Source organism: Vanacampus margaritifer, chromosome 1, assembly GCF_051991255.1.
Source record: "Vanacampus margaritifer isolate UIUO_Vmar chromosome 1, RoL_Vmar_1.0, whole genome shotgun sequence".
NCBI classification, from domain to species: Eukaryota; Metazoa; Chordata; class Actinopteri; order Syngnathiformes; family Syngnathidae; genus Vanacampus; species Vanacampus margaritifer.
Window position 1 is genome coordinate 18,227,623 of NC_135432.1, and position 22,117 is coordinate 18,249,739.

At 40.0% G+C, this 22,117-nt stretch overlaps 3 protein-coding genes across 4 annotated transcripts in view; 1 reads left to right on the forward strand and 2 right to left on the reverse strand.

Annotated features, from left to right (window-relative positions):
- Positions 1–95: 95 nt before the first annotated feature.
- e2f1 (E2F transcription factor 1) lies at positions 96–10,643 on the reverse strand. Its single transcript, XM_077586163.1, has 7 exons — positions 9,227–10,643; positions 7,784–7,883; positions 6,624–6,843; positions 6,388–6,540; positions 6,147–6,261; positions 5,798–6,074; positions 96–3,148 (listed from the first exon to the last, which is right to left on the reverse strand). The coding sequence occupies exons 1-7, from the start codon at positions 9,476–9,478 to the stop codon at positions 2,919–2,921; spliced, it is 1,347 nt and encodes a 448-aa protein (XP_077442289.1). The 5' UTR covers positions 9,479–10,643; the 3' UTR covers positions 96–2,918.
- Positions 10,644–10,877: 234 nt separating this feature from the next.
- Positions 10,878–19,429, forward strand: znf341 (zinc finger protein 341). Its single transcript, XM_077586153.1, has 16 exons — positions 10,878–10,959; positions 11,419–11,529; positions 11,758–11,948; positions 12,261–12,410; positions 12,486–12,770; positions 14,198–14,381; positions 14,469–14,559; positions 14,637–14,727; positions 14,868–15,033; positions 15,246–15,478; positions 15,541–15,749; positions 16,696–16,792; positions 17,028–17,160; positions 17,370–17,481; positions 17,556–17,626; positions 18,619–19,429. The coding sequence occupies exons 1-16, from the start codon at positions 10,929–10,931 to the stop codon at positions 19,059–19,061; spliced, it is 2,598 nt and encodes an 865-aa protein (XP_077442279.1). The 5' UTR covers positions 10,878–10,928; the 3' UTR covers positions 19,062–19,429.
- Positions 19,430–19,631: 202 nt separating this feature from the next.
- Positions 19,632–22,117, reverse strand: part of itchb (itchy E3 ubiquitin protein ligase b) — a 29,331-nt gene continuing 26,845 nt past the window's right edge. For both annotated transcript variants that reach the window (XM_077579631.1, XM_077579640.1), the window contains one exon: positions 19,632–21,582. In XM_077579631.1, coding sequence (XP_077435757.1) covers positions 21,483–21,582 — 100 coding nt within the window. In that variant the 3' untranslated portion in view covers positions 19,632–21,482. The remainder of the gene's footprint in view (positions 21,583–22,117) is intronic.

Genomic DNA, 22,117 nt, shown 5'->3' on the forward strand with positions numbered 1-22,117 from the left:
AAGAGTGTGTTAAAACCCTCAGTATTTCAAATGATAAAAAAAAAAAATAATAATACATTTTGTACACCAAATTGTTTATTTTTGTCAATCAAAAATAGATACAAAAAGGATAGAAAGTGTCCAAAATTCACAAGTAAAAACTCAATTCATGAAAAAAAACAAGGCCAACAATAAAACCTGAAATTTTTTATTTGGCATTTCAGGATGGTTGGTATTCATTCGACTGTATTATTTTAAATAATTCCCTTCAAAACCCTGTTGAAACCAGGGTTAGAAACCAAGCCACGATCATCATTGTGGCAGAAACATATTTAATTTTTTAAAAACATTTCGATTTGGTTCAAACCCTGGTGGTGCTTGACCAGTTTAAAAACATTCTTGTGTATGTATACGCACGTTGTTAAACAGCTGATAAACTTCATAAATGCGCAATGTTAGTAAGAGAAACCTGCATTTGAAAGATTTTTAAAAAGGGACAGTCGGAGGCACCCAGATCACATCTTACATGTGCAATGCTGAGGTTGATAAAACACATTCATAAAATAAAGTGATGCCAGTGATGGAAAAGAGGTTTTGCCATCACTAGCATGCGCACAAAATAAAATAAGCTAACTTAAGCAAATATACTCAGGGAATCATTTGAAGAGTCCCTTCCTGCTAGTAAGACTTGTACCACTTCTCTAAAATTCGGTCAAATAATAAATATTCAATTCAACACTGCAATAAATGCTAACTAATTTTCATCACACAAGCCCCCCCACCCCCTAAAAAAATGAATTAGGAAGTGGAATAAAGCAAACATAAATTAGAATAAGATAAATGTTTTGATGCAGAAATTGGTAGCTTCAATGTTGAGACATTTCGCAAGGCGGCCAAAGGCCGAGTAGAAAACATCTTTGTTATTGCTGTTGATTTCCAACAAAATCTATCACGTTGTACATCATCCTATCAACCACCACGTGACTATTGATCACTGGTCTCAAGATAAGACGGTCTTTCCTGTATCTGCAAGTTCAATGACTCAGGACATCAATAGGAATTGACATATTTAAGAACACTAAAAACAACAGCACAATTCCTGTTTGAAGAAAAAAAAACAACTTAACTCTGAGTTGGGAGTTTTCTCTATGAACTAACCTTCCGGAATCATCCTACGTTGCCTCACCAGCAAAATCAACCAGCACTTGTGCTGGGCCATGGTGAAGGTGAAAAACCAAAACAATGCGCCATTTAAAATCCCTGCAGCTATTGACAAGTATCTTAAGCGATTCCAGTGATTCGCAGTTCTGAACGCAAGCGCCAAACTGCGGCGCCAGACACGACCGCACCAGCTCTACGAAGCCTGCAATCACTTGCACGTGCCACCAAACACATTAACAAAACTTCACAAAATTATACATAAATAATTTAAATATAGCTAAAACCAAGCTTAAGTCCAAACAGGAAGTGCTGTACAATTTTGGGGGTAACATTCAATTAGGATCATGTCAAAGTGAATTAAAAACATCAATATTGCTTGTTGCTCAAATATCCAAAGTACTACAGTGGACCCTCGGAGCTTGAAAAGGTTTGTCAGTCCAAAAACTTGGAAATAATAATGGGGTAGTTAGAACCACAACAGGAAAAAATACATCCGTAGTCATGTTATTTCTCAGCCGTTCTGTCAATTCAAGACTAAAAATACAAATAAAACACTGAATTTTATACGCACCATTGAACAGCCCTTCAAATTGGATTTACATTTTTACTCATGAATATTTCCCCCCTCCGATTATCTTGGGGGGTTGGGGCTGGGTGATGGGGTGTAATAACGTTGATAAGTCTGCTATAAACAGGTCGAATCTCTACCTTGAAGATTTTCATTTACGGTGTGAATTGTATTCAAATTCCCAATGAAAATTAGCACCATCTACTGGTGAAATGTTGCTACTGCAGTCAGGTTTTGGGGGACTGACAATTGGCAGTAGCACCCACTGTTTCATCGCAAGTTAGTGTGGTAATGATGCTCAAGTTTTTAAGTATTCGCGTAGTTATTTATATAGATTTTTTTCTTCAAAAAAATTGGTAGTTCTCTGAAGTTCAAAAAACCACAAACATCTAAGCAAACATGACAAATTTAGTTTCCCACCCTAAACCTATGAACAGTGTAATACACCATCCCCTCTTGATTTTGGCAGTGTTTTCTTAAATCCCCAAAAATGTGTTTTGTTCTTGAGTAATTATGGTTTCTGTGATTCTCAAACTTGGGTACGAGTACCTTAAGTAGTACACAGGCTTTCTCAAGCGGTACACACAAGAATCAGTGAATTAAATAAAATTCAAATTTACAACATTTAAAACATGAAATAAGATTAAACATGACAAGAATAGATTTTTTTTTAGTTATACATCTTTTTGCAACTTTGTTTTAATTCCAGAACAGGACTGTACACATGTAAAATACTTTTTATTTTATTTTAAATAAATTACAGTTCATTTGTTTTTAATTTAAGTACAATAAATTTATTTTTAGAGTAGCCTCTAGTTTTTGGAGTTTATATTATAATGTTGGCCATTATAGTGAGACTTGAAGAGCAAAATATTTTTCGAGGTGGTACTTGTAAAAAGTTTGAGAACCACTTCTACGAGCAGTTATTTTCGGAGAAAGGGAAGTCTGTTTTTTGTGTGTTTGTGTGTGGGGAATGCTAATCTAGTTCAGATTAAAGTTACATTTTTAAAAGGGGATGATGATTTTTTTTTTTGTAATACAAATGTTAAAAAAGATTTTTTTTTTTTTAAACATCACATGCACTGTAGTTTTACAACAGTGTACTTGTTCTATTTATAACAAAACAAAAAGGTGGAACCTCCGAGGGTCCACGATTCGAGTCAGACTTTTCCCAAAAACTTCCAGTCACGTACCCCACCCTACCCGTTGTCTAACTCTCCCCCAAAACTTGTGAGAGATCACCAAAGTCACAGTCGAACAGTTCAGTGACGCCCAAGTCGTCCTCCAGGCCGAAGTGGTAGTCCGGACTGTGAGGCGGAGACAAATTGATGAAACCATCCAACGGGAGAGGGAGGCTCTCTCCGTGGAGGAAGTCCGTGGAGAAGCCAAGGTCTGCCATATCCCCCAGGCCCGAGAACGGGTCGCTGTTCATTAGGGATTCTGCCACAGAAACGGAGAACCATGAAAAACACCACCACAATAGTGGAACTTCTATAAAAATAACATACTGTATATAGTTCTGATTTGGGGCAACTTTTAAACAGAGAGCCTTAAAAAAAATGGGACTTTGACTGGTTGGCTTTTTTTATTATTATTATTATTTTTGCATTACCAACTGAAAATTTCAATTTGAGGAACTGGGATGGTATAGTCTCACATTTACTCATTCACTGCCATTGAGGACTGTAGACGTCAAAAATTAATTTGAACTATTTCTATTAGTATCACATTTTTTCCACTTTTGTTAATAAGAGTATGAAAACCTAAAAAAAACTATTTTTTATTGTATATTTACAACAAAATTTGTGATTAATCGTGAGTTAATTATTGAACTCATATGATTAATTACAATGAAAAATGTTATTCACGCGATTTAAAAAAAAAGAAAAGATTATAAAAAAATTAGAGGCGTCAGACGATGGTTATTGGAATTAATCGCATGGCTTTACTAGTTAACTCACGATTAGTCACAAATTTTATATCTGTTCTAAATGTACAATAAAAAAATTCTAGGTTTTCACAAAAGTGAAAAAAAAAGTTAAACAAATAGAAATAGTTAAAATGAACTTTTGACGTCTATAACCGTCAATGGCAGTGAATGAGTTAAAGCAGTAACACTGCAGCGCCACGATATGAGTGTTCTATTATTATTATTATTATTATTATTATAAACAGTGGTTAATAACCTCTTACCGTTTTCACACAAACTTCAAACACGAGATATATGCGATGCGATTTGTCTTTGCAAGCGACTACCATCAGTAGTTAGTTTATTTTTTTATGACAATGTTAAAATGTTGCTTAAAAAAAGTGTACTCGAGCAATGTAGTACGGGTATCACTAGTGGTAGGTGAGCGCCCTCTAGTGGCACACAAAAGACTGAATTATTTGAGAAGAGCTGACTTAAAACATCTGAACAGTAAAGTGTTTTATGTTGGAAAACAGTTGACCATTGAACATAATTTCTATTAAATCATTTTTTTATGGGGATTTTGTTCTTGTTGATGAAAATGTAATTTCCGAACGCAAAGGTGACCAATATTCAGTAACAGATTGTGCTAACTTTCATTGTAGTTTCTCTTTCAAAGATATACATCAACATTATGTAAAAGTGTTAATTTTATCCACCTTTTTAAATGTATTCATGGTTGTTATTTTTTAATCATAGTTAGACTACATCATCCCATTTTTTTTTTGTCAACTATAAATCTTTATTTCAGTCCAAGAAAACAATTTTGTTCATCTGGTTTTAGTCAACAAAAACTGACAGGAATGTCATTTTACCCCTGTATATATATTTGTCTGTCACCAGATAATGTTGACCATTTTTTATCAAACTATTTCACATAAAATGTTCTCTCATCTTTTTCATGAAAAACAACTTCACATACAATTAAAGTATATCAATAAGTGGCTACTATGGTTCCATGCTACGAGCTAGTACACTAGCCAGCATTAGTTAGCGGTCGGATTAACTTTATTGTTGGAACGTTATAGCTATTGGATTAATGTTACGGTGTCACTATAATTTACTTTTTTTTTTTTAAAAAACTTTCACAGTGAATCCACCTTCAGTCTGTCCCATGTGTTTGTTCATGTTGCACTCGCTAGCTGCAGATTTATTTTTGTTCATGAACTAAAATGGCCGTGGATTTTAGTTGTTTTTATTAAGTGAAATACATATTCGTCTTTATTAGTTGACGAAAATGCATACTGATTTAGTCCCGGTTATTGTTTATTAATGAGGGTTTTAGTCTAGTCTAGTTTTCATCCAGTGAAAAATGTCTGTAGAAGAAAATATTTCCGTTTAGTTTTTGTTAACGAAATTAACGCTAACAACTCACGTTTAGATTCATGTTAGCCGAACCTACAGTGCATGGGTTTTTGTTAAATAAAAATTATTTTCTTCACTCCCATAGCTTACCGGGATGTTGAAACAAAGGTAGAATTTTCAAATGAGAAAAAAGGACAATTAGACGTGCACTGTTAGAAATGTGGACTAACCGTGAATACAGTTAAATATATAGAATTACAGAGGGAAACAATATGGCTCAAAAATGAACATACGCATGTACATTTATTACTTTTAAAATGTGCTTTTTGAAAACATCTCAGCCTTAAATTCACATTAAACCGACCTGAAACTCTCTGTGTGCACAAAAAAGTCAAAAATTTTATAAAAACAGCCCTAAAACTGTGTGGACATGGAATTAAAAACTTTTCAAATTCTTAACAAAGTCTATTAAAATGAAGTGTGTCCGACACGTCCTACTAGGATTGTGTGACAACTTGAATTTGACACATTTGACTGTGATGGAGCCTTACTTTAAAGCACCAATGTGTACAATATGTCAGTAAAGTACATTTGCTGTTTATAGCAGGGGTTCTCAAACTTTCAGTTAAGGGAGACATTTTTCCAAGGACCCTCCTCAATATTATGTGCACCTAAATACGAAAATATTATTTCAACCTAAATATTCACAATGGGCTTAATAGAAAGGAGCCTTGAATTAATTTCAATATTTATCTAAAATTGTCAATTGACGTGCACAACAAAATGGCTGAAAGCGTGATGTAGGTGACACGTACCCGTTTCCCCACCTAACAACAGCGACGAGGATTCGGGCTGAGACGCTGCTGTCACCGTTGACGACGCGGACACCGAGGACGACAAATCCACTTCCAAAGCTGTGGAGCGTCTGTCTTTGCTGGGCGTCGAGCAGCTGGCTCGCGCATGCGCCAGGGGTTCCGAGCCCGTTTTCGAGGGACTGCTTCCCGTCACGGGGCTGCAAACCCCGGAGCTGTTGTCCGGGCAGAGGAAGACGTCAATGGGTCCTCGTGTGCTCTTCAACGACACCTGGTAACCCTGAGAGTTGCACAAAGAGGAAGTGATGAAAAAAAATTTATAATAATTTTGATGAAATGTTAGTTCATCTACCTCGCTGGGGTCCGAGACTTGCATCTGGGTCTCCGGCGGAGCTCGGATCACCATAACTAACTGGTCCGGGGTATCGAACGACGTCCTCAAATCCTGGCAGCGTACATAGCCCAGCGTGACAGACATTAAAGATTCATGTGCGTTTCTTTTTGTCCTTTCAAACTGCTAATCCCCAAACGCTGCATCAGCAAGTTCAACAGTCTGCATCAGCCACATACAAACTTGATGGTCAAAAGGATATCTCTTGTTCTGCGGTTCGTCTGTGAGCAGTCGGAGCTGAAGATTGCATTTGGAGATGAGCTTGTCAAGCTGCTCCTCCGCTGCGGTGAGGTCGCACACCTCCTTGCGCAGCTCCTGATGGAGGGCGACCGACGCCCCGTCGACATGGTTCCCGCTGTGAAGGAACAGCGAGAAAGTTTACAATCTCTAAGGTCAACCCAAAAGCAAGCAACGCTTCGGGTAGTTTTATTTACTCACAGCCACTGAATGTGGTTCTTGGACTTTTTGGAAATGAGCTGGATCCCTTCCAGCACGTTGGTAATGTCGTAGATGCGCCGCTTCTGGACATCCAGGACTTGCGAGGCCCAGTTCAGGTCCACCACGCCGTCAGCTGACTGGGACAGGAGGTCTAGGAAGCGCTTGGTGGTCAAGTTTAAGGAGGTGTCATAGCGAGACTTCTCCGTAATGGTCCGAGGAACTGGGGGGAGATGGATCACCAAGAAGACTATGCAAATCATCTCAACTAAGAAATTGACTTGACTCCATCTTAAATTATTCTAATAGTTACAGTGAGTCCGGTTTGTCGGGAACCTCAATGAAGTTTGAATGAACACATTAGAACCGATGCGGACAATAAGCTTGTGTGTGTAAATTTGAGATAGATCGATATGCCTTTTTTCCGTGCCGATACCGATTATCAGTAGTCAGGGAGGCCGATAACCGATATACATTTGCAGAAAAAAAAAAGTTGCTGTCAAATATTTTAATTATAAATAATCCAGCACTTGACTACCTAAATGGCTTCAAGGACAGGCTTTTGTGATTTGCAACATGTTACAGGTTTTTTGATAGCCATCAGCTTTTGCACCAACAATATTATGGCTTCCGCACACTAATTCCCAAATAGCCACTAATTTGCGGGCTAACTGTTAGCTCGCAGGCTAACCATTTAACCACACGCTGACCCCAGGATAACTCCCAAATAGCCACTAAAAAACATCTATTAGGTTAGCCCGTGAGCTAACCTAATAGCCGTTAATTTGTGAGCTAGCCGGTTAGCTCGCAGGCTAATAGCCACTAAATCGCAGGTTAACAGTTAGCTCGTGGGCTAACCATTCACTCACACTTCAACCCCGGGATAACTCCCAAATAGCCGCTAGTTGCTGCTTATTGGCTGTTAGCACTGCATGAGCAACCAATCAGATCGTGCTGTGGGCGGGCAATGCTGCAGGGAGTCAACAGCTGCTGACTCAGCGCAGACGGAAGAGAAAAGCGCCCGTCAGAGCAAAAATAACAGTTTTTAATATATCGGCCATCAAAACAAAAAAAGAGGCCGGTGCCGATATTCATAAAATGCTGAATATAGGCACCGAATATCGGCCGGGCCGATTATCGGTTTATACCTAGTGTAAATATACCTCTGGGAGGGGCAGGTGTAGAGGGTGGCGCGTGGCCTGAAGATGGCCGTGTGGTGCTAACATACTGATGGTCACTGTCCAGGTCCAACTTCCTCTTAACCTGAAGAAATGAAAAATGAGGAAATAAAAATGTGGCGAGGATCAGCAGAAGGGAAAAGACGCAAAAAGGACATTCCACCCAAAAAGCCCTGACAGACAGACAATTAAGGAGAACGTGGGAGCGAGGCGGGCGACATCTTGGACTGGTCACTATTCAATCATGGAGCACATAGGTATTTGACAACCAAGCATTTTTATTCACAGCTATAAACAATTTTGTGTCAGCAATGGGAATTTACAGGAATTCATGGAAATAAAACAAGAATTTACTAAACGAAAGATTAGCCTTCAAATGTACTGGACTAAAACAATAAAATGTCCTGTAAGTACACCTCACAATGTTGTATATGCCTCCACTAGTCTAAACATGGCATTCTGATGAATATAAGCAAAATCTATTTTTAATCCCTCTCGGGGGGCGGCCATTTTGTCACTTGCTGTCAACTGAAAGTGGCATCCCAAGTTCTTAGGGCTCAGGTAACGACCAACCACAGCTCAGCTTCAGAAAACAGGTGAGCCGTGATTGGTTGTTACCTGAGCACTTTGGAACTGTGATGTCATTATCAGTCAACAGCAAAGTGGCAAAATGCCCCCCCCCCCCCCCCCCCCCCCAAGATGGATAAAAACAGGTGGATTTTGTTGCTTTGTTAATATTCCACAAGCGCAAAATTAATCATAATTTCGCGTTTGTACGAGTGGGGTTGCATAGAACATGATGTAAAGAATACTGGGTTGACTTGACTTCTTTTAACTTAGGAGTCTTATCATTTAGCCAAAATGTTAGACATGAGTTTGAGATACACCAAGCATGGAGAAAAAATATAGATGGAGTAACTAAGGTATTGTTACAGGGTCTAATATTGAGTCAGGTGGTCACCCAGTCAGAACGAGTACTGGGCCTGTATATTAATGACGTTAAATTTTAGTGATTATTTCACATTTAGCATCTTTGCGCTGAATTATTTAAGACTTTGCAAATATATGACTTTTGCAGAGTTAATTGATTAAATTAAGTGTCAGAACATTGCAGTTAAAAAGCAAGAATGTGTTGATTTTGGATTTATCTATTAAATCTGCACAATGGACCCATTTGGGCCAGTGTTGTCAAGGTACGCGGTCACCTGGGAACATCCGGCCACCATCAATGTTGGACCAAGGAGAGCTATCTATTTTGTTTGGATGTCTGCAAATGTTTATGTTTGAATGTGTGAAATTCCCTAGTTTAACTTCCCATGGAAATATAATGCAAAGTCTCCACCCTCTTGCAAATCCCGTTAACATTTAACCTTGGCAAGATACCTACAGACATGCCAACCTTCACCCCCCCTGCCCACAAGTCCTCACCGACAGTCTTCCCAGGGTTGGCCTTCTCTTGTCTTGGAAAGCAACATCAGCAGATCCCTGTGGGGTAGCAAACAGCAAGATTTCTCCGGTGCTGGAGGGGGCGGCGTCCGGGAGGAGTCCCTCATTGCTGGGGCTGGTGATGATGACTATCTGGTGGTCCTGACCCAGACCGACACTTCCAGAGTTGAGCAAAGTCTCAAAGTCAGCCAATAGATCCTCTGACGTGTGGCCTGTTATCAGAGTCTGTGACATGGCAGGGGTCTCTCAAAGTTTGCTATGTCACAACGAGATGCACACCGACTCAAGTCCTCCACTTAAAAGGTCCTCTTATCTGTGAATAAGAGGCCACGTGATCGTTTGCCTTCAAGTGTCCTTGAGCAACTTGTGGGCACTTTTTGGAGAAGTTCCTCATGAGTGTACGACACCCAAATTGTAATCCTACTTCGAGTGAAACCGCAAAACGCGACGTTCGAGCAAATGTCTTTTGAAAATAATAATGCCAAATACGTACCAGCTCGGGAAGCCCGAGGTGGCGTTTAAGCGCACAAAGAGGTCGAGGCAGTAGTAAAAAGAGCAGATGGATATCGAGCTAGCATGCTAACCTTTTGTTTTCACCTGTGGTTGTCAGCACGAGACCAGGCCCCGTCAGCAAGCATGCTAACGAGGAGCTAGCCGCTTGTAGCTTGTGGGGACGACACGAAAGTGCACAAACACGAGGACTAAGTCACCGTTTACGTTTTGAGAACAATAGTACAACGCCGCACACGGCAGCAAGTTGAATGAGATGACGCGTAAAACTTTACAACAGTTTTCCAGGAAGGCTCGAGAGCACTAATGAGACAGTTGCATTCCCCTTAACCAAACGCCTTCCGCGATGTCAGGACGATCTTAAGTGTACGTTGAGTGGGATATTAATAAATGACGTCCTGTATGAAAACATACAATAAGTCATATTAGCATGCTAGCGGTGTTATTAGCCCCAACTCCCCCTCGGTTTGTTGTGGCATGCGGGAAGCTGTCCGACATAAGTGCAGATTAAAAATAAAATAAATTAAAACGTCCCGTAAATTAGCGGAGCCGCCAAATCGGCCTCTGCTAGTCCACATGAAGCTCACAGCGGGTGCGATCCATTCCTAAAAGCGTCTTCGCTGCCCAGTTGTCGTCCGTAATTGTTGTTATTGTCCCAGCTGATCTAGATCCAAACAAGGATGGGACACTTTTCGCGCGAAATCTTTTTTGCCGCGAAACCGACACGTGTGTCAGTTTGGGGCTTCTCATTGGTCGAGAAACTGAATTTTCCGCGAGGAGGGTCAAGTGCTTTCTGATTGGTGAATTTTGGTGTCAGTCATTTTATCAACTGCAGATTTGTCGATACAAACATGCATTTAAATGTCACCCATTGGCATACATTTTACATATTATATAGATTTGATTTGACTATCTTAATAGACATGAACGAATGTTTATTTTTATGTATGACATGTCTAAAATTATTTTCGTAAATCAAATAAATAAATGGATGCATTTCTGTTACAATATTTCCAATATTACTTTGTTAATTTAAATTTACGTGTCAAAAAGCACATGCTTGTTCCTAACATTAGTTTTAAGCGTTTTGCGGCACATTGACAGCTGTGGGAGCGTACTCATTCCAGCAGACTCTACTAGTCAAATTCCGATCGTCCAGTCGAGGAACTGCAAGATGGCGCAGGCAATATTTGAGGTACTTGAAGGTAAGAATAATGTATATGTAATAACCTAAATGACGCGGCTGTGCATTTTAAGTCAATGTGATTTGTCGGCACATTTTTATAATGCATTAATCCCAGCACTAAGTAATATTTGGCTAGTTTTTTTTTGTCACACCACGTACAATCGAATGTAAAAATAATAAACGATAGTTAATGCGTTAAATCTAATACTGGATGAAATGCTTCCACTTCATATTTTAAGCAATAAATGATACATTACGTGCAGTTCTTTAGGCCTACTTAGTTCCTCGTGGAGATTGTGTCCATGGAGTCATCGTATTATAGTTTGAAGGCATACATACAAATAAATACAGCTGAGGATATTTACTTAAAATTGCACGTCATGCCTGGTAGTGATGAAAATTGTCATTGACAAGATTTATTTTTAAATGATGCACCAATGCATGCAATCAAACAACCCATCTTGACTCTCCTCCCCAGGCATGGACAATCAGACAGTACTGGCGGTCCAATCATTGCTGGACGGTCAAGGAGGTGTTCCTGACCCCAACAGCCAAAACGTCTCTGGGACACCAGCTATCCAGTCTATGGGTTAGTGAATGGCGAACTAGCCCCTCTGCGTTTCAATGAATTTGCCTTCTTTCGATTAGTGGTTCCCAACCTGTGTAGCACACTGTTCCTATAAGATTTTATTTAGAACTATATCTTTACTACAAATAATGTGTCTTGGACTCCAACTCTTCTGTTACTCTGACCAGCACTAATGAAAATGGATAGATGGATAGTTGCATATACAATTGCGTTTGTTTCTTCCCACAGATGACGAAGATGTATTCTTGTGCGGGAAGTGTAAGAAGCAGTTTAATTCCCTGCCAGCCTTCATGGCACACAAACGGGAGCAGTGCCAGTCAACTGGGCCCTCCCTGTCCACTGTGTCCTTGGCCTCCACCAATGTCTACACACAGGTTCCCTCCATCGCTTCTGGACCTCAAACTAATGCCAACAGGCAGGTGAGAAGACTGTGTGAATCAAAGAAGAGAAAATCAGATCTGGTTTAAGTAACGCAGAAGTCCAACTTTTTCTCATGAAATTTCAACTACTATTGTTTTTTTGTAATGTGAGTATGACTATTTGGACAGAATTACATTTTTTATTGTAAAAACGGCAGATTGAAATGTACCAACAACAGATCTCAAGTATCCAAGAAGTTGATTCCACAGTTAAGAAGCACAGAAACAGAATGCTGCTTCATGTTGGGTGATGAAAGCTTCCCTGGTGGAGGTATTTCTGGACTCTTATCATATGTTCTGTTTATCTTGCAGGTGTCCACCTACATCACAGTCCCGCCCTCCCCTCTAACACACACGCTGGTCCAAGGCAACGTGCTGGTCAGTGATGACATTCTTATGTCTGCCATCTCAGCTTTCACCTCCATTGACCAACCAATGACAGCCATGCAGACACCAGTACAGGTAACGCGACACTACTAGTCAATTTACGTCCCGTTTTACTCATCTGAAACTTTCGCTTCATTGCTTGTCTTCCAGAGTAACCCAAGCATGCATACAACTGGTGTATCATATCTTCAGCACCACCACCACCACCATCATCATCATCACCAACAGCAGCCCACTCACACGCTTCCTCAGAGCCAAACGCCGGCCCACCCCCTGCCAGCAGGACAACCCGGCCAGCAGCTTCTCGCCTCTTCGCACGTCCCCGCCAGCCACGGCAACTCGGTAGTTCAGGTCTACAGCGCGCTGCCCCACATGGTCGGTGGTGGTAATGCAGAGATTCACACCCTGGGTCTGCATCCATTCCATCCCATACAAGTGAGTGGAGAACAATGGCGAAAAGTGTTCGGTGTGTTCATGTGCGCAGCACTACACTTACAATATTAGGTACAGTTAGGCCTTGATTAGCAAAAACATACTCAAGTAATTGATGTCACTGTCCAAAAAAATGTTTACAATTGCCTATATTAATAGTTTACGACATAAATATACCACAAACCATGCTCCCAAAACAGGTATCATTTCAAACTGATCTTACATTATCCTTAACTCATTTGCTCCCCAAAACATATAAATATGTTCTATTTTAACTGTTTTAATTGTCCCAAAGATGTATTTATATGTTTTTTATGTTAGAGCATACAGAAGGCTTTGATGCAGCCTCTCAACTGCAAAGAACGTTTGAAGAAATGGTAGTTTTTACACAACTGGCCAGCAGGTGGCAGCAAAGCATAGGAAATGAACCAGGACCATGTTGAAAAAAAACCCTCAATTATTCAGAATTCTAAATAGATCTGTGAATAATGATGAAACTTAGCTATATTCTAATGTTAATTGCTGCAAAACAGAAACATAGGTATATATATATAAGTTTCCTGGTGAAAGAAGAGACTCTAATCTTTCTTTTGGTAGGTTCCATGTTTTTATAGCATTAGAACAGAATATTCTGTGGGCCTTACAAAATCAGTCAAAATCCACTAAAACAGCCGGGAGCGAAGGGGATTGCTTCAGTGAAAATGGCTAAAAGTGAATGAGTTAAAAGTAACATTTTTTTTTTTTTTTTAATTAACAATTGGTGTGGCGAAACTCAGTCATAACTTTTTTTTCGCTAACCTGGCCTACCCTTTTCTTTTCCCCTGACTTACAAAGCTTGTCTTTCAGTCGAGGTGTATCATTTCAACATAATTTCTTGGCACCAGTGTACTCCTTTCCTAATAGAGTTACTGTAGGTTTGTGGAATCTTAGGATGATTCAAAAAGAACACAAAAACTATTATGAGTTTTTCATCAAATAGCCGGGGAAAGGTTCCATAGAAAAAAAATCTGAATAGATAAATGTTTGAATAGTGAACTGAATATGCTGGTGTTTACTGTAGAAATGTGTCAATTGTAATGCATTTTTGTGTAACAGCATCACTGCAAGCTATAACCACAATAGTGAGCATGGCATTAAATGAATACTGCTAGGATCGTATCATTTATATCGAAGCACTATTGCCTCCTTCTTTAAATATATATTGAAGACATATTTTGTCCTTAGGGCTAGCGAAAATGTAATCCATATATTTTGTCACTAGATTGAGCACTTACTGTATATTCCAATTGAAATACTGTATAATAATCCAGAGGTTGTTCAGTGGCGTAGTTGTGGGTTTTAGATCATGTTATACTCTGTAATATTCTTGTGTTATACAAACCAAGTATAATATCAGACTTTTGTTATGATGACGCTGTTGTATCACATAGGCGCCCAGTCAATGTGTGGAGAGCCAGTCGTTCACCACGCCTCCCGTTTACAGTCCCGGAAAGCTGGGCATCAAAACCAAGACGTGCAGCGTCACCAGCAACACAACAGAGTTGGGCCAGTTTGAAAAACTCGGAGGCCCAAAACGACCGCGAAGTGGCAAAAAAAGCTCAGATGGAGTCTTAGGTGTGTATGCGGGTTATCATTTCTATTTTTGTAGTTGACTTGTTGCGCATTTTTCGGTTTGTTTTTGATTGATTTGATTTCCCTCAGAGTCGCTGAAGTCCAAAGGACCAAAGCTGAAGTGTAACTTTTGTGACAAAATATTCTCTAAAAATTTTGATCTTCAGCAGCACATTAGGAGGTGAGGTCCTCATCTAAAGATAATTACAGAAAATACTCCCTCCCTCACAACTTTGCATATTTTGTTTTGTTTTGCAGTCATACAGGAGAGAAACCATTTCAGTGTATCGTGTGCGGTCGAGCCTTTGCCCAAAAGTCCAATGTTAAGAAGCACATGCAGACACACAAGGTTCTCATTTGTCAGTACTCTCCTACAATGTGTAGTAGTGCACTCGACATATTTCTCATGTTACTCATTGCTATGAGGTATGAAAGTAATGCAATCAAACACGAGCTACGTAGAGATACCAGCCGTCTCCTGTCATTAAGGTGTGGCCTATGGGCGTGGCCAGCACGGTGTCAAGGCTACCAATCACCGTAAATGTGACGGTGTCAGCCAACGAGGAGGAGGTCAGCGGGGATCAGCAGCAGTGTGAACAGGAAGAGGCGGACCCCCAGCACCAGGCAACGCAGGAGGATGACGCAGCCCCAATGGGTACGTTCAAAGTCGCTTGTATTGTAATGTAACAGATCACAACGGCAACAAGAATGTCATCCAGAACTACAGCAAGAGATAATCATCTTCACTCTACTGTGTGAACTAGTAAGCGAGGAGTAGGAAGTAAACAATCTGTATAACACAAAGTATTTTATTTTAAACGTCATTACTTGCTGCCACTGGTCGTTGGTAACACTCATAAACGACAGGTTTGGCCACCGAAACTTCAGGGGAAGCGGAGCAAAGTGTGCCAGAGGCCCAAGCTGATCCGGAGGGCACTTGTGGCGAGCCTGTGCCCGCTCAGACTCAAAACCAAGAGGGTCCAGCTCAGACTCAACAGATCGTGGTGGTCGACAGCTCCTACCAGTGCCAGTTCTGCTCAAGCAACTTCAAGACCTACTTCCAGCTCAAATCGCACATGACCCAACACAAGGGGGAGCAGGTGAGCTTATTTTTCTTGACACGTCCAGATCAAGAAATAAATCGTGCCGCTTTCTCTGTCAGGTTTACAAGTGTGTGCTCAAGTCGTGCTCCCAGACCTTCCAGAAACTGGATCAGTTCCTGGAGCACATCAGGACTCACCAGGAGCAGCTGACCTACCGCTGTCACCTCTGCAGCAAGGTGTTCCCCTCGCTGTTTGAACTGGGAGTCCACCAGTACTCCCACTGCTTCTGCCCACAGCAGAGCACGCGCAAGGAAACCACATTCTATAGGTTGGTGTACTCATATGAAGGTCATTGTGTGTCTCCACACAAACAGGAGGTTGTTTTGATACACGTGGATTTGTCCGACTACAATATCTCATATGTCAACCTAAACGTTTATATTTTATTAAATAAATCTTTTTTTTTTTTTTTTTTTTTTGCCGTTTCATGGACACATGTTCATTTTCTGCCTCTTCGTCCTTTTTTGTACATTTCATGACCATTTTTTCTGCCTGTTTGGTTGGCTAGCAAATTTCGGACATTTTTGGCAATTTTGTGGACATTTTATGGTAATTTTCAGGATTTCTTCTTTTGTTTCTGGACATTTTCTTTTCTACCAATTTCATGACATGTTCATTTTTTGCCACTTTGGCCTTTTTTATTTATTTTATTTTTTAGACATTTTATGACTATTTTTTTGGACGTTTTCTGCCTTTTATGCTAGCACATTTCTGACAATTTTGTGGACATTTTATGGTAATTTTTAAGATTTCTTCTTTTGTTTCTGGACATTTTAGTTACCTTTTGAACATTTTCTTTTCTGCCTTTTTTATTCAATTCATTGACATTTTAGTCAATTTCATGGACATTTTATGGTAAATTTCTGCTTTTTGTTTTTTTGGACCATCTTTTTCTGTCAACTTAAAAATTTGGACTGACATTTTTTGGGGAATATTTAATTATTCATTAAAAAAATCTAAATCATTAGTTCATTTGAAGAATATTTTATAAATGTCTAATAATTAAGATCCAGAGGGAGCCACAGGAGGAGGACTAAAGAGCCACATGTGGCTCCAGAACCGCAGGTTGCATTATGTAGACATGGTTGAAACACTATCTCCTTTAAACAATTAATATCCTAGAATTAATGATTGGTTTCACAGGTGACAAATATTTTAGACCTTGACGGGGGTCAGCCTCTCTGAGTGTTTTTGTTTTTTGCTCTTGTCTTCAGGTGTGTGAAATGTCAAAGCAGATATTCTACCCAAGAAGCCCTGGAGCAACACCTATTGACCGCCTCACATAACTTTCCATGCCCACATTGTCAAAAGGTATCATGGCATCTGTAAAGTTGAATCTTTCTGTGGAGTTTAAAGATAGAAGTCCTGCTCCGTGCTAATAATTTCAACATTGATCCAAAAGGGTATTGGAAAGGAAAAAAATAGATAAACAGAAGAATCCGATATTTGCTGACAAGAGAATGCTACTCGCTGGAGGTGGTAGAAAGAAAAGTTAGCGAGGAATTAACTGAAAGCTTGTTGACCGTGTGTGCGCTGCGCTCCTCAGGTGTTCCCGTGCGAGAGGTACTTCAGACGCCATCTGCCTACTCATGGCGTTGGAGGGCGGTTCAAATGTCACATCTGCAAGAAGGTCTTCAAAACAGAGCACTACCTCAAACTGCACACGAGAATTCACTCAGGTGTGTAAGATTTCCTAGGACGGACTGATTTACTATTAATCACGATCATGTTTGTGCAGGAGAGAATTCATAACTGCCCTTTTAAAGCCAATTGGAAAAACAGCAGAGCATTGGTCAGCTACAGCTAGTGGGCTGTTTTGAATGGCAAAACTATTGGCTAACACGCAACTCAGTTTTAAGAAAAAGTGAAATGCTATTCCATTTTCCAGGGGAGAAGCCATACAAATGTTCCGTGTGTGAAGCCACTTTCAACAGAAAGGACAAAGTTAAGCGCCACATGCTCATCCATGAACCCTTCAAAAAATACAAGTGTCCTTTCAGGTAAGGGCAAAAGTCAATAAAATATAATGATTGATTTTTTTTCACTGCCTTCATGTTGCTTCTCTTTCAATTAGGACTCATGTAGGTTGCACTAAAGAATTCAACAGACCGGACAAGCTAAAGGCACACATTCTCTCACATTCAGGTCAGTAATCTTTATCCTAATATAACGCTATACTGTTTTTCACCATTTCAGATTTGCTGAGATTTTGGCCATGGCTAAAATGTTGCCTTGTGACACACTTGGGTACCCAAGCAAGAGTGACTTCACTCGCAGTCCAGAGGCATGGCTGCTTTAGAGCGTCTCGTTGTCGGCCATGAGTGTGTGTACAATATGGGGGAGTAAAAGGCCTTTTCACACTGCACTGAACAGGGCGCAGCGCACCACTGACGACCCGATTCATCGTATGTGTGCCGCGACAACGGAATGACGTGTAAGACGGGTGTGCAAGCGGCCTGCCACATTACCGCCGGGTGGTCTATTGCACTCTGAAATCACTCCGTCAACACCTCTTCCTATTGAATGCGCCGTCTGACATCACAGTGATTCCACTTTTTTCAATTCAAGGCATGGCACCGTAACAGCAAACTCAGAATAAGAATCACTTTTATTCGCCAAATGCATCAACACAGAACGATTTCGACTTGGCAAACACCGCTTTAAAACAGTACAAACTAAAACTCCCACCCTGAACGTCGCGACATGTTCCATCGTCATGCTTTTGCAGCACATACACAACGAATGGGTTCATCAACAGCACGCTGCTCGCCGCTAGACGCAGTGTAAAAAGGCCTTCACGGACGGCCGCACACACGCAAGCTCTTGGGAGTTCAATCTGATCCAAAATTGGCATCCATTTTCCAGGTCATAGTAGTTTTTCCGGGGGGCTGGAATGGATTAATGGAGTTTCTATTCATATCAATGGGAACATTGATTTGCTATAGAAGTCAATTACAAGCTTGGTCACCACAAATTAAACTCCCAAGGCAAGATACGACTGTACTTTAAATGTTCTTGTTAGGTTCAAACTGTAAAACGGTGGACAATAAGAAAGTGAATATATCCATCTTTTTTGTCCCACAATATAATCTACTGGCAACACTCATCATGTCTGCACTGATGTCGCTTACCTCCAGGCATCAAGCCCTTCAAGTGTCTGTTCTGTCAGAAGGCGTTCAGTCGCAGGGCTCACATGCTCGAGCACCAGCAGTCGCACACGGACAATTATCGCTTCCGCTGCTCCGCCTGCAACAAAGGCTTCTCCAGACAGAGTTACTACAGAGACCACAAATGTTCAGGAGCGGGGAACGGCAAGACACACGACGGCGAGACCGCGGAGGAAGACATGGAGCGGGACAGAGGGGACGAGCGAGCCGAGAGAAGGAGCTGCGGACGGCTTACCAGGCAGGCGGGGAGGTTAACGACCGGCGGACATGACACGAGTGAAGAAGACAATCAAGACGAGGCGGGAACAGACGCGGATGAAGGAGAGCGGGACTCAACAGACGAAGGAGGTCAAGCTGCGTCGGCCATGGCCGCCATCGAAGTTGAGGGGCTTGGAGGGGATGCATCACAATAGATATCTAGAGCCACTCCAGAACCGATTTCCTCCTAGGCTCTATTTGGGGATTTTAAAAATCAATGAGGCATGCTTAACTGGAGGCCCAATGAATATTTGTTTACATTAAAACATTATTACAAATAATGAATAATGTGTGCATTCGTGCAAAAGTGTTTTTTTGTGTTTCTTTCAGGAATTATTCTCGACCCCTGCAGCCCCAGCTTTTTTGATAGTTTGTAAACCAACACACCTTTTGGTTAGGCTGACTTTGAGACTTCAATGAGGGGAACTTAATTTTTCAAAGTTGCCATGGGAATATGTGACTTACATTTGCTATTAAGAATATTTGGTTGGTGGAGGGAAATCAGTGCATTAATTAATTAATTTAATACATAAAAAAAAAAAAAAAAAATCATAAATTAAATTAAAAAAAAAAAGAGAATGCCACATGTTTCCAATGAAATCCCATTCGCTTTCGCTGGAAATGTTTCCAAAACGAAAAAATCTTAACTATGACTTTACGGACATCTGCTGAGATTATGATGACAGATTGTTGCTGTAGATTTACTGTACAAGAGACACGATTGATTGCATTTTTTTTTTTAAGGTGACCATTTTATTGTTTTTTTCCCCACATACTTCAACATACATGAGAAATTAGAAAGGGGAAAGAAAATATAGTGATACCATAAACCTCTTATTTTTTTAATTACAAAAGAAAAAAAACATTTGTTATTTACAGAAGATTGAGTTTTACATGCAGGAGTCCTTACACCTGCAAGTAATCCGAACGACTGCAAGTAAAATAGGCAGAGGGGTGTGTTATGATTTGTGATTATCTACAATGAAACCAAAAAAAGTCTACACACCTCTTCAAATGTCAGATTTTTGGAATAATCTTTTCAAAATGTTTTCCACCATTAATGTGACCTACAACTTGTACAACTCAATGTACAAAAAAATGTGTCATTTAATATATGTGACCGGTTCATCATTCACAAACGCAGCCACATTCCAATTAGAAGAGGGTGAACTACATTAACCACAATTTCTCATTTAATTTTATTTACTTTTCCTTCTTGAAAACATTTTATTTTTTCCCAATTGAGGTGTACAGTACAGATTGCAGGTCACGTTGATGGTGAAAAATCTATCATGGTCGCTTTTTTTTAATTATATATCACATAAACATGGCATTTGAAAAGGGCTGTGCAAACTATATCCACTGTATTTACTAATTCTCGATATTGTTAGAAATTAAATAATTGACCCCAGACAAAACAACAAAATGTTTTTTTGTTCCTATTCTATTATCTCTCACTCTTTGTAGTTAACACATTTTCAAAAACACTATTAAGATTTTTTTAAATGTCAAATCACAAACAGTTATTTAGTGTGAAATAAAGAGCACATCTTCAAAAACGAAGACAAACACTGCTTTTTTATTTCAAACTAATTTCCTGTAAAGTTCACAAAAATAAAGTGAAAAACAAAACACTATTATTAATTCAGTAGCTAGGTATTTGGAGGGCTTTAAATGATTTTTTCCACCCATTTTTGTAGCCTATTTGCAAGCAGGAAGTATTTAAGTGAGCACAATGCAAAAAAATAACTAAATTTGGCTTGAGTTTGATTTTGGTGATTCTCCGTCTCAGAATACTTGTCATACCCTAAAGGACGCACCATTGGGGTCAAGTATTTGACAAAAAGCAATACCGGAAATCGGGACAAAATAATAACAATGAAGACCTTTTTCCCCAGTCACAAAATGACAGCCTAAACTGTGGTCCTATAAAACTAGGACTCTTTTTCAACACTGCGATTGCAGTAAACCTCGAACAAGAAAAATACTGCGAACTATGGTCACAATCATGGAGCCATTCAAAGGCTGCTTCTCACGGGTTGTCTGATAGTGTGATAAGCAATGTGGATTGCTTTTTGTTGTGCAGCATCCCCATTTTGCTTTTGTTATTTAAAGGCATGAGCCAAAGCTAATAAAATTCTAGTTAGAGAGAGATGCAGGTGAGAAGAGCGACAATCATTATGGTGGACATTAGGAGCCAACAATACAATCTGCTTAATTTTGGTAACCCAGAAAACTTAACACAGCAGTGACTAGTTTGACTAACAAGCGACTAAACAAGATTCCAACACTGCCTCCCGGTGACGCTGTGCCTACAGTGCTGTTGACTTTAAAATGGTCAGAAGAAGGGATGGAAAACACTCTCATGCTCATTCTGAAGTCCAAAATCAATTTCGGTGAATTTGGTTGTAACAGATTACCAATTAAAAGCTTTTCCTTTGGAGACGGATGCAATAAAAACGCAAGCACCAGGCGTGGAATCCCGCTGACCAATATGAACGAAAGGCTCCCCAATTTCAACCCGGCGACCTCATTCCCACTACCTGGCGCTTCGGCGCCAAAGCCCGTTCAAAACGTCACTCCTGTCCAAAGCCTTCTGTCTCTTCAATGGCAAACATTAGCTTCTCCTTCAGTTGCTCGTAGCTCTTGTACGGTGGCAAGTCCAATCTGTTGAAACTGCAAAGTACAGCAGAGAGAAGAAATAAGATGCGTTCCTAGAACACGAGTTACTAGTACTAGTTACTTGTCACGAATATGCCATAAAAGCTGGCACAAAAAACAATAATAGGTGAGTTTTTCTGTGAATAACAAAAAATAAGCTCCCCGCCAAAAAATTATACCTCTGGTGGCTCATTTCAAGGTATTGATGGGGAAACAGAGCAATAATGTAAAGTTTGATAACATATACTGCACTATATAAGTATAGATGATAATTTTGTTCCCATACTTGTGTCTAGTCTTGGATTTGTAAAAATCATTCCCCTGGCTAATTCTAATGTGCATTGCCATGTTGCCATTATTGCGATTTTCTCTCTCTCTCAAAATTAGAAAATACTAATCAGTAAACTTGTACATGTACACTGTAAGATTTGTATGAAAATGTATTTATCTGAAAATTCAGGCCACTGCATTTAACAACAACAAGCATTTAACAGGTTGCAGTCTGTTTCATGTTTGAACAGCACTGAAATAAAATATTAAGGCTTAATGT

What these genes read in the sequence shown, in the direction of transcription:
- e2f1 (XM_077586163.1), bottom strand. Translation starts at nt 9,478, where the DNA reads ATGTCACAGACTCTGATAACAGGCCACACGTCAGAGGATCTATTGGCT. An exon ending in CAACCCTGGGAAGACTGTCG is followed by an intron (nt 7,884 to 9,226) that starts GTGAGGACTTGT and finishes TCATTTCTTCAG; the next exon opens with GTTAAGAGGAAGTTGGACCT. An exon ending in GACGAACCGCAGAACAAGAG is followed by an intron (nt 6,262 to 6,387) that starts ATATCCTTTTGA and finishes AATGTCTGTCAC; the next exon opens with GCTGGGCTATGTACGCTGCC.
- znf341 (XM_077586153.1), top strand. Translation starts at nt 10,929, where the DNA reads ATGGCGCAGGCAATATTTGAGGTACTTGAAG. An exon ending in AAACTAATGCCAACAGGCAG is followed by an intron (nt 11,949 to 12,260) that starts GTGAGAAGACTG and finishes TTTATCTTGCAG; the next exon opens with GTGTCCACCTACATCACAGT. An exon ending in ATCCATTCCATCCCATACAA is followed by an intron (nt 12,771 to 14,197) that starts GTGAGTGGAGAA and finishes TGTATCACATAG; the next exon opens with GCGCCCAGTCAATGTGTGGA.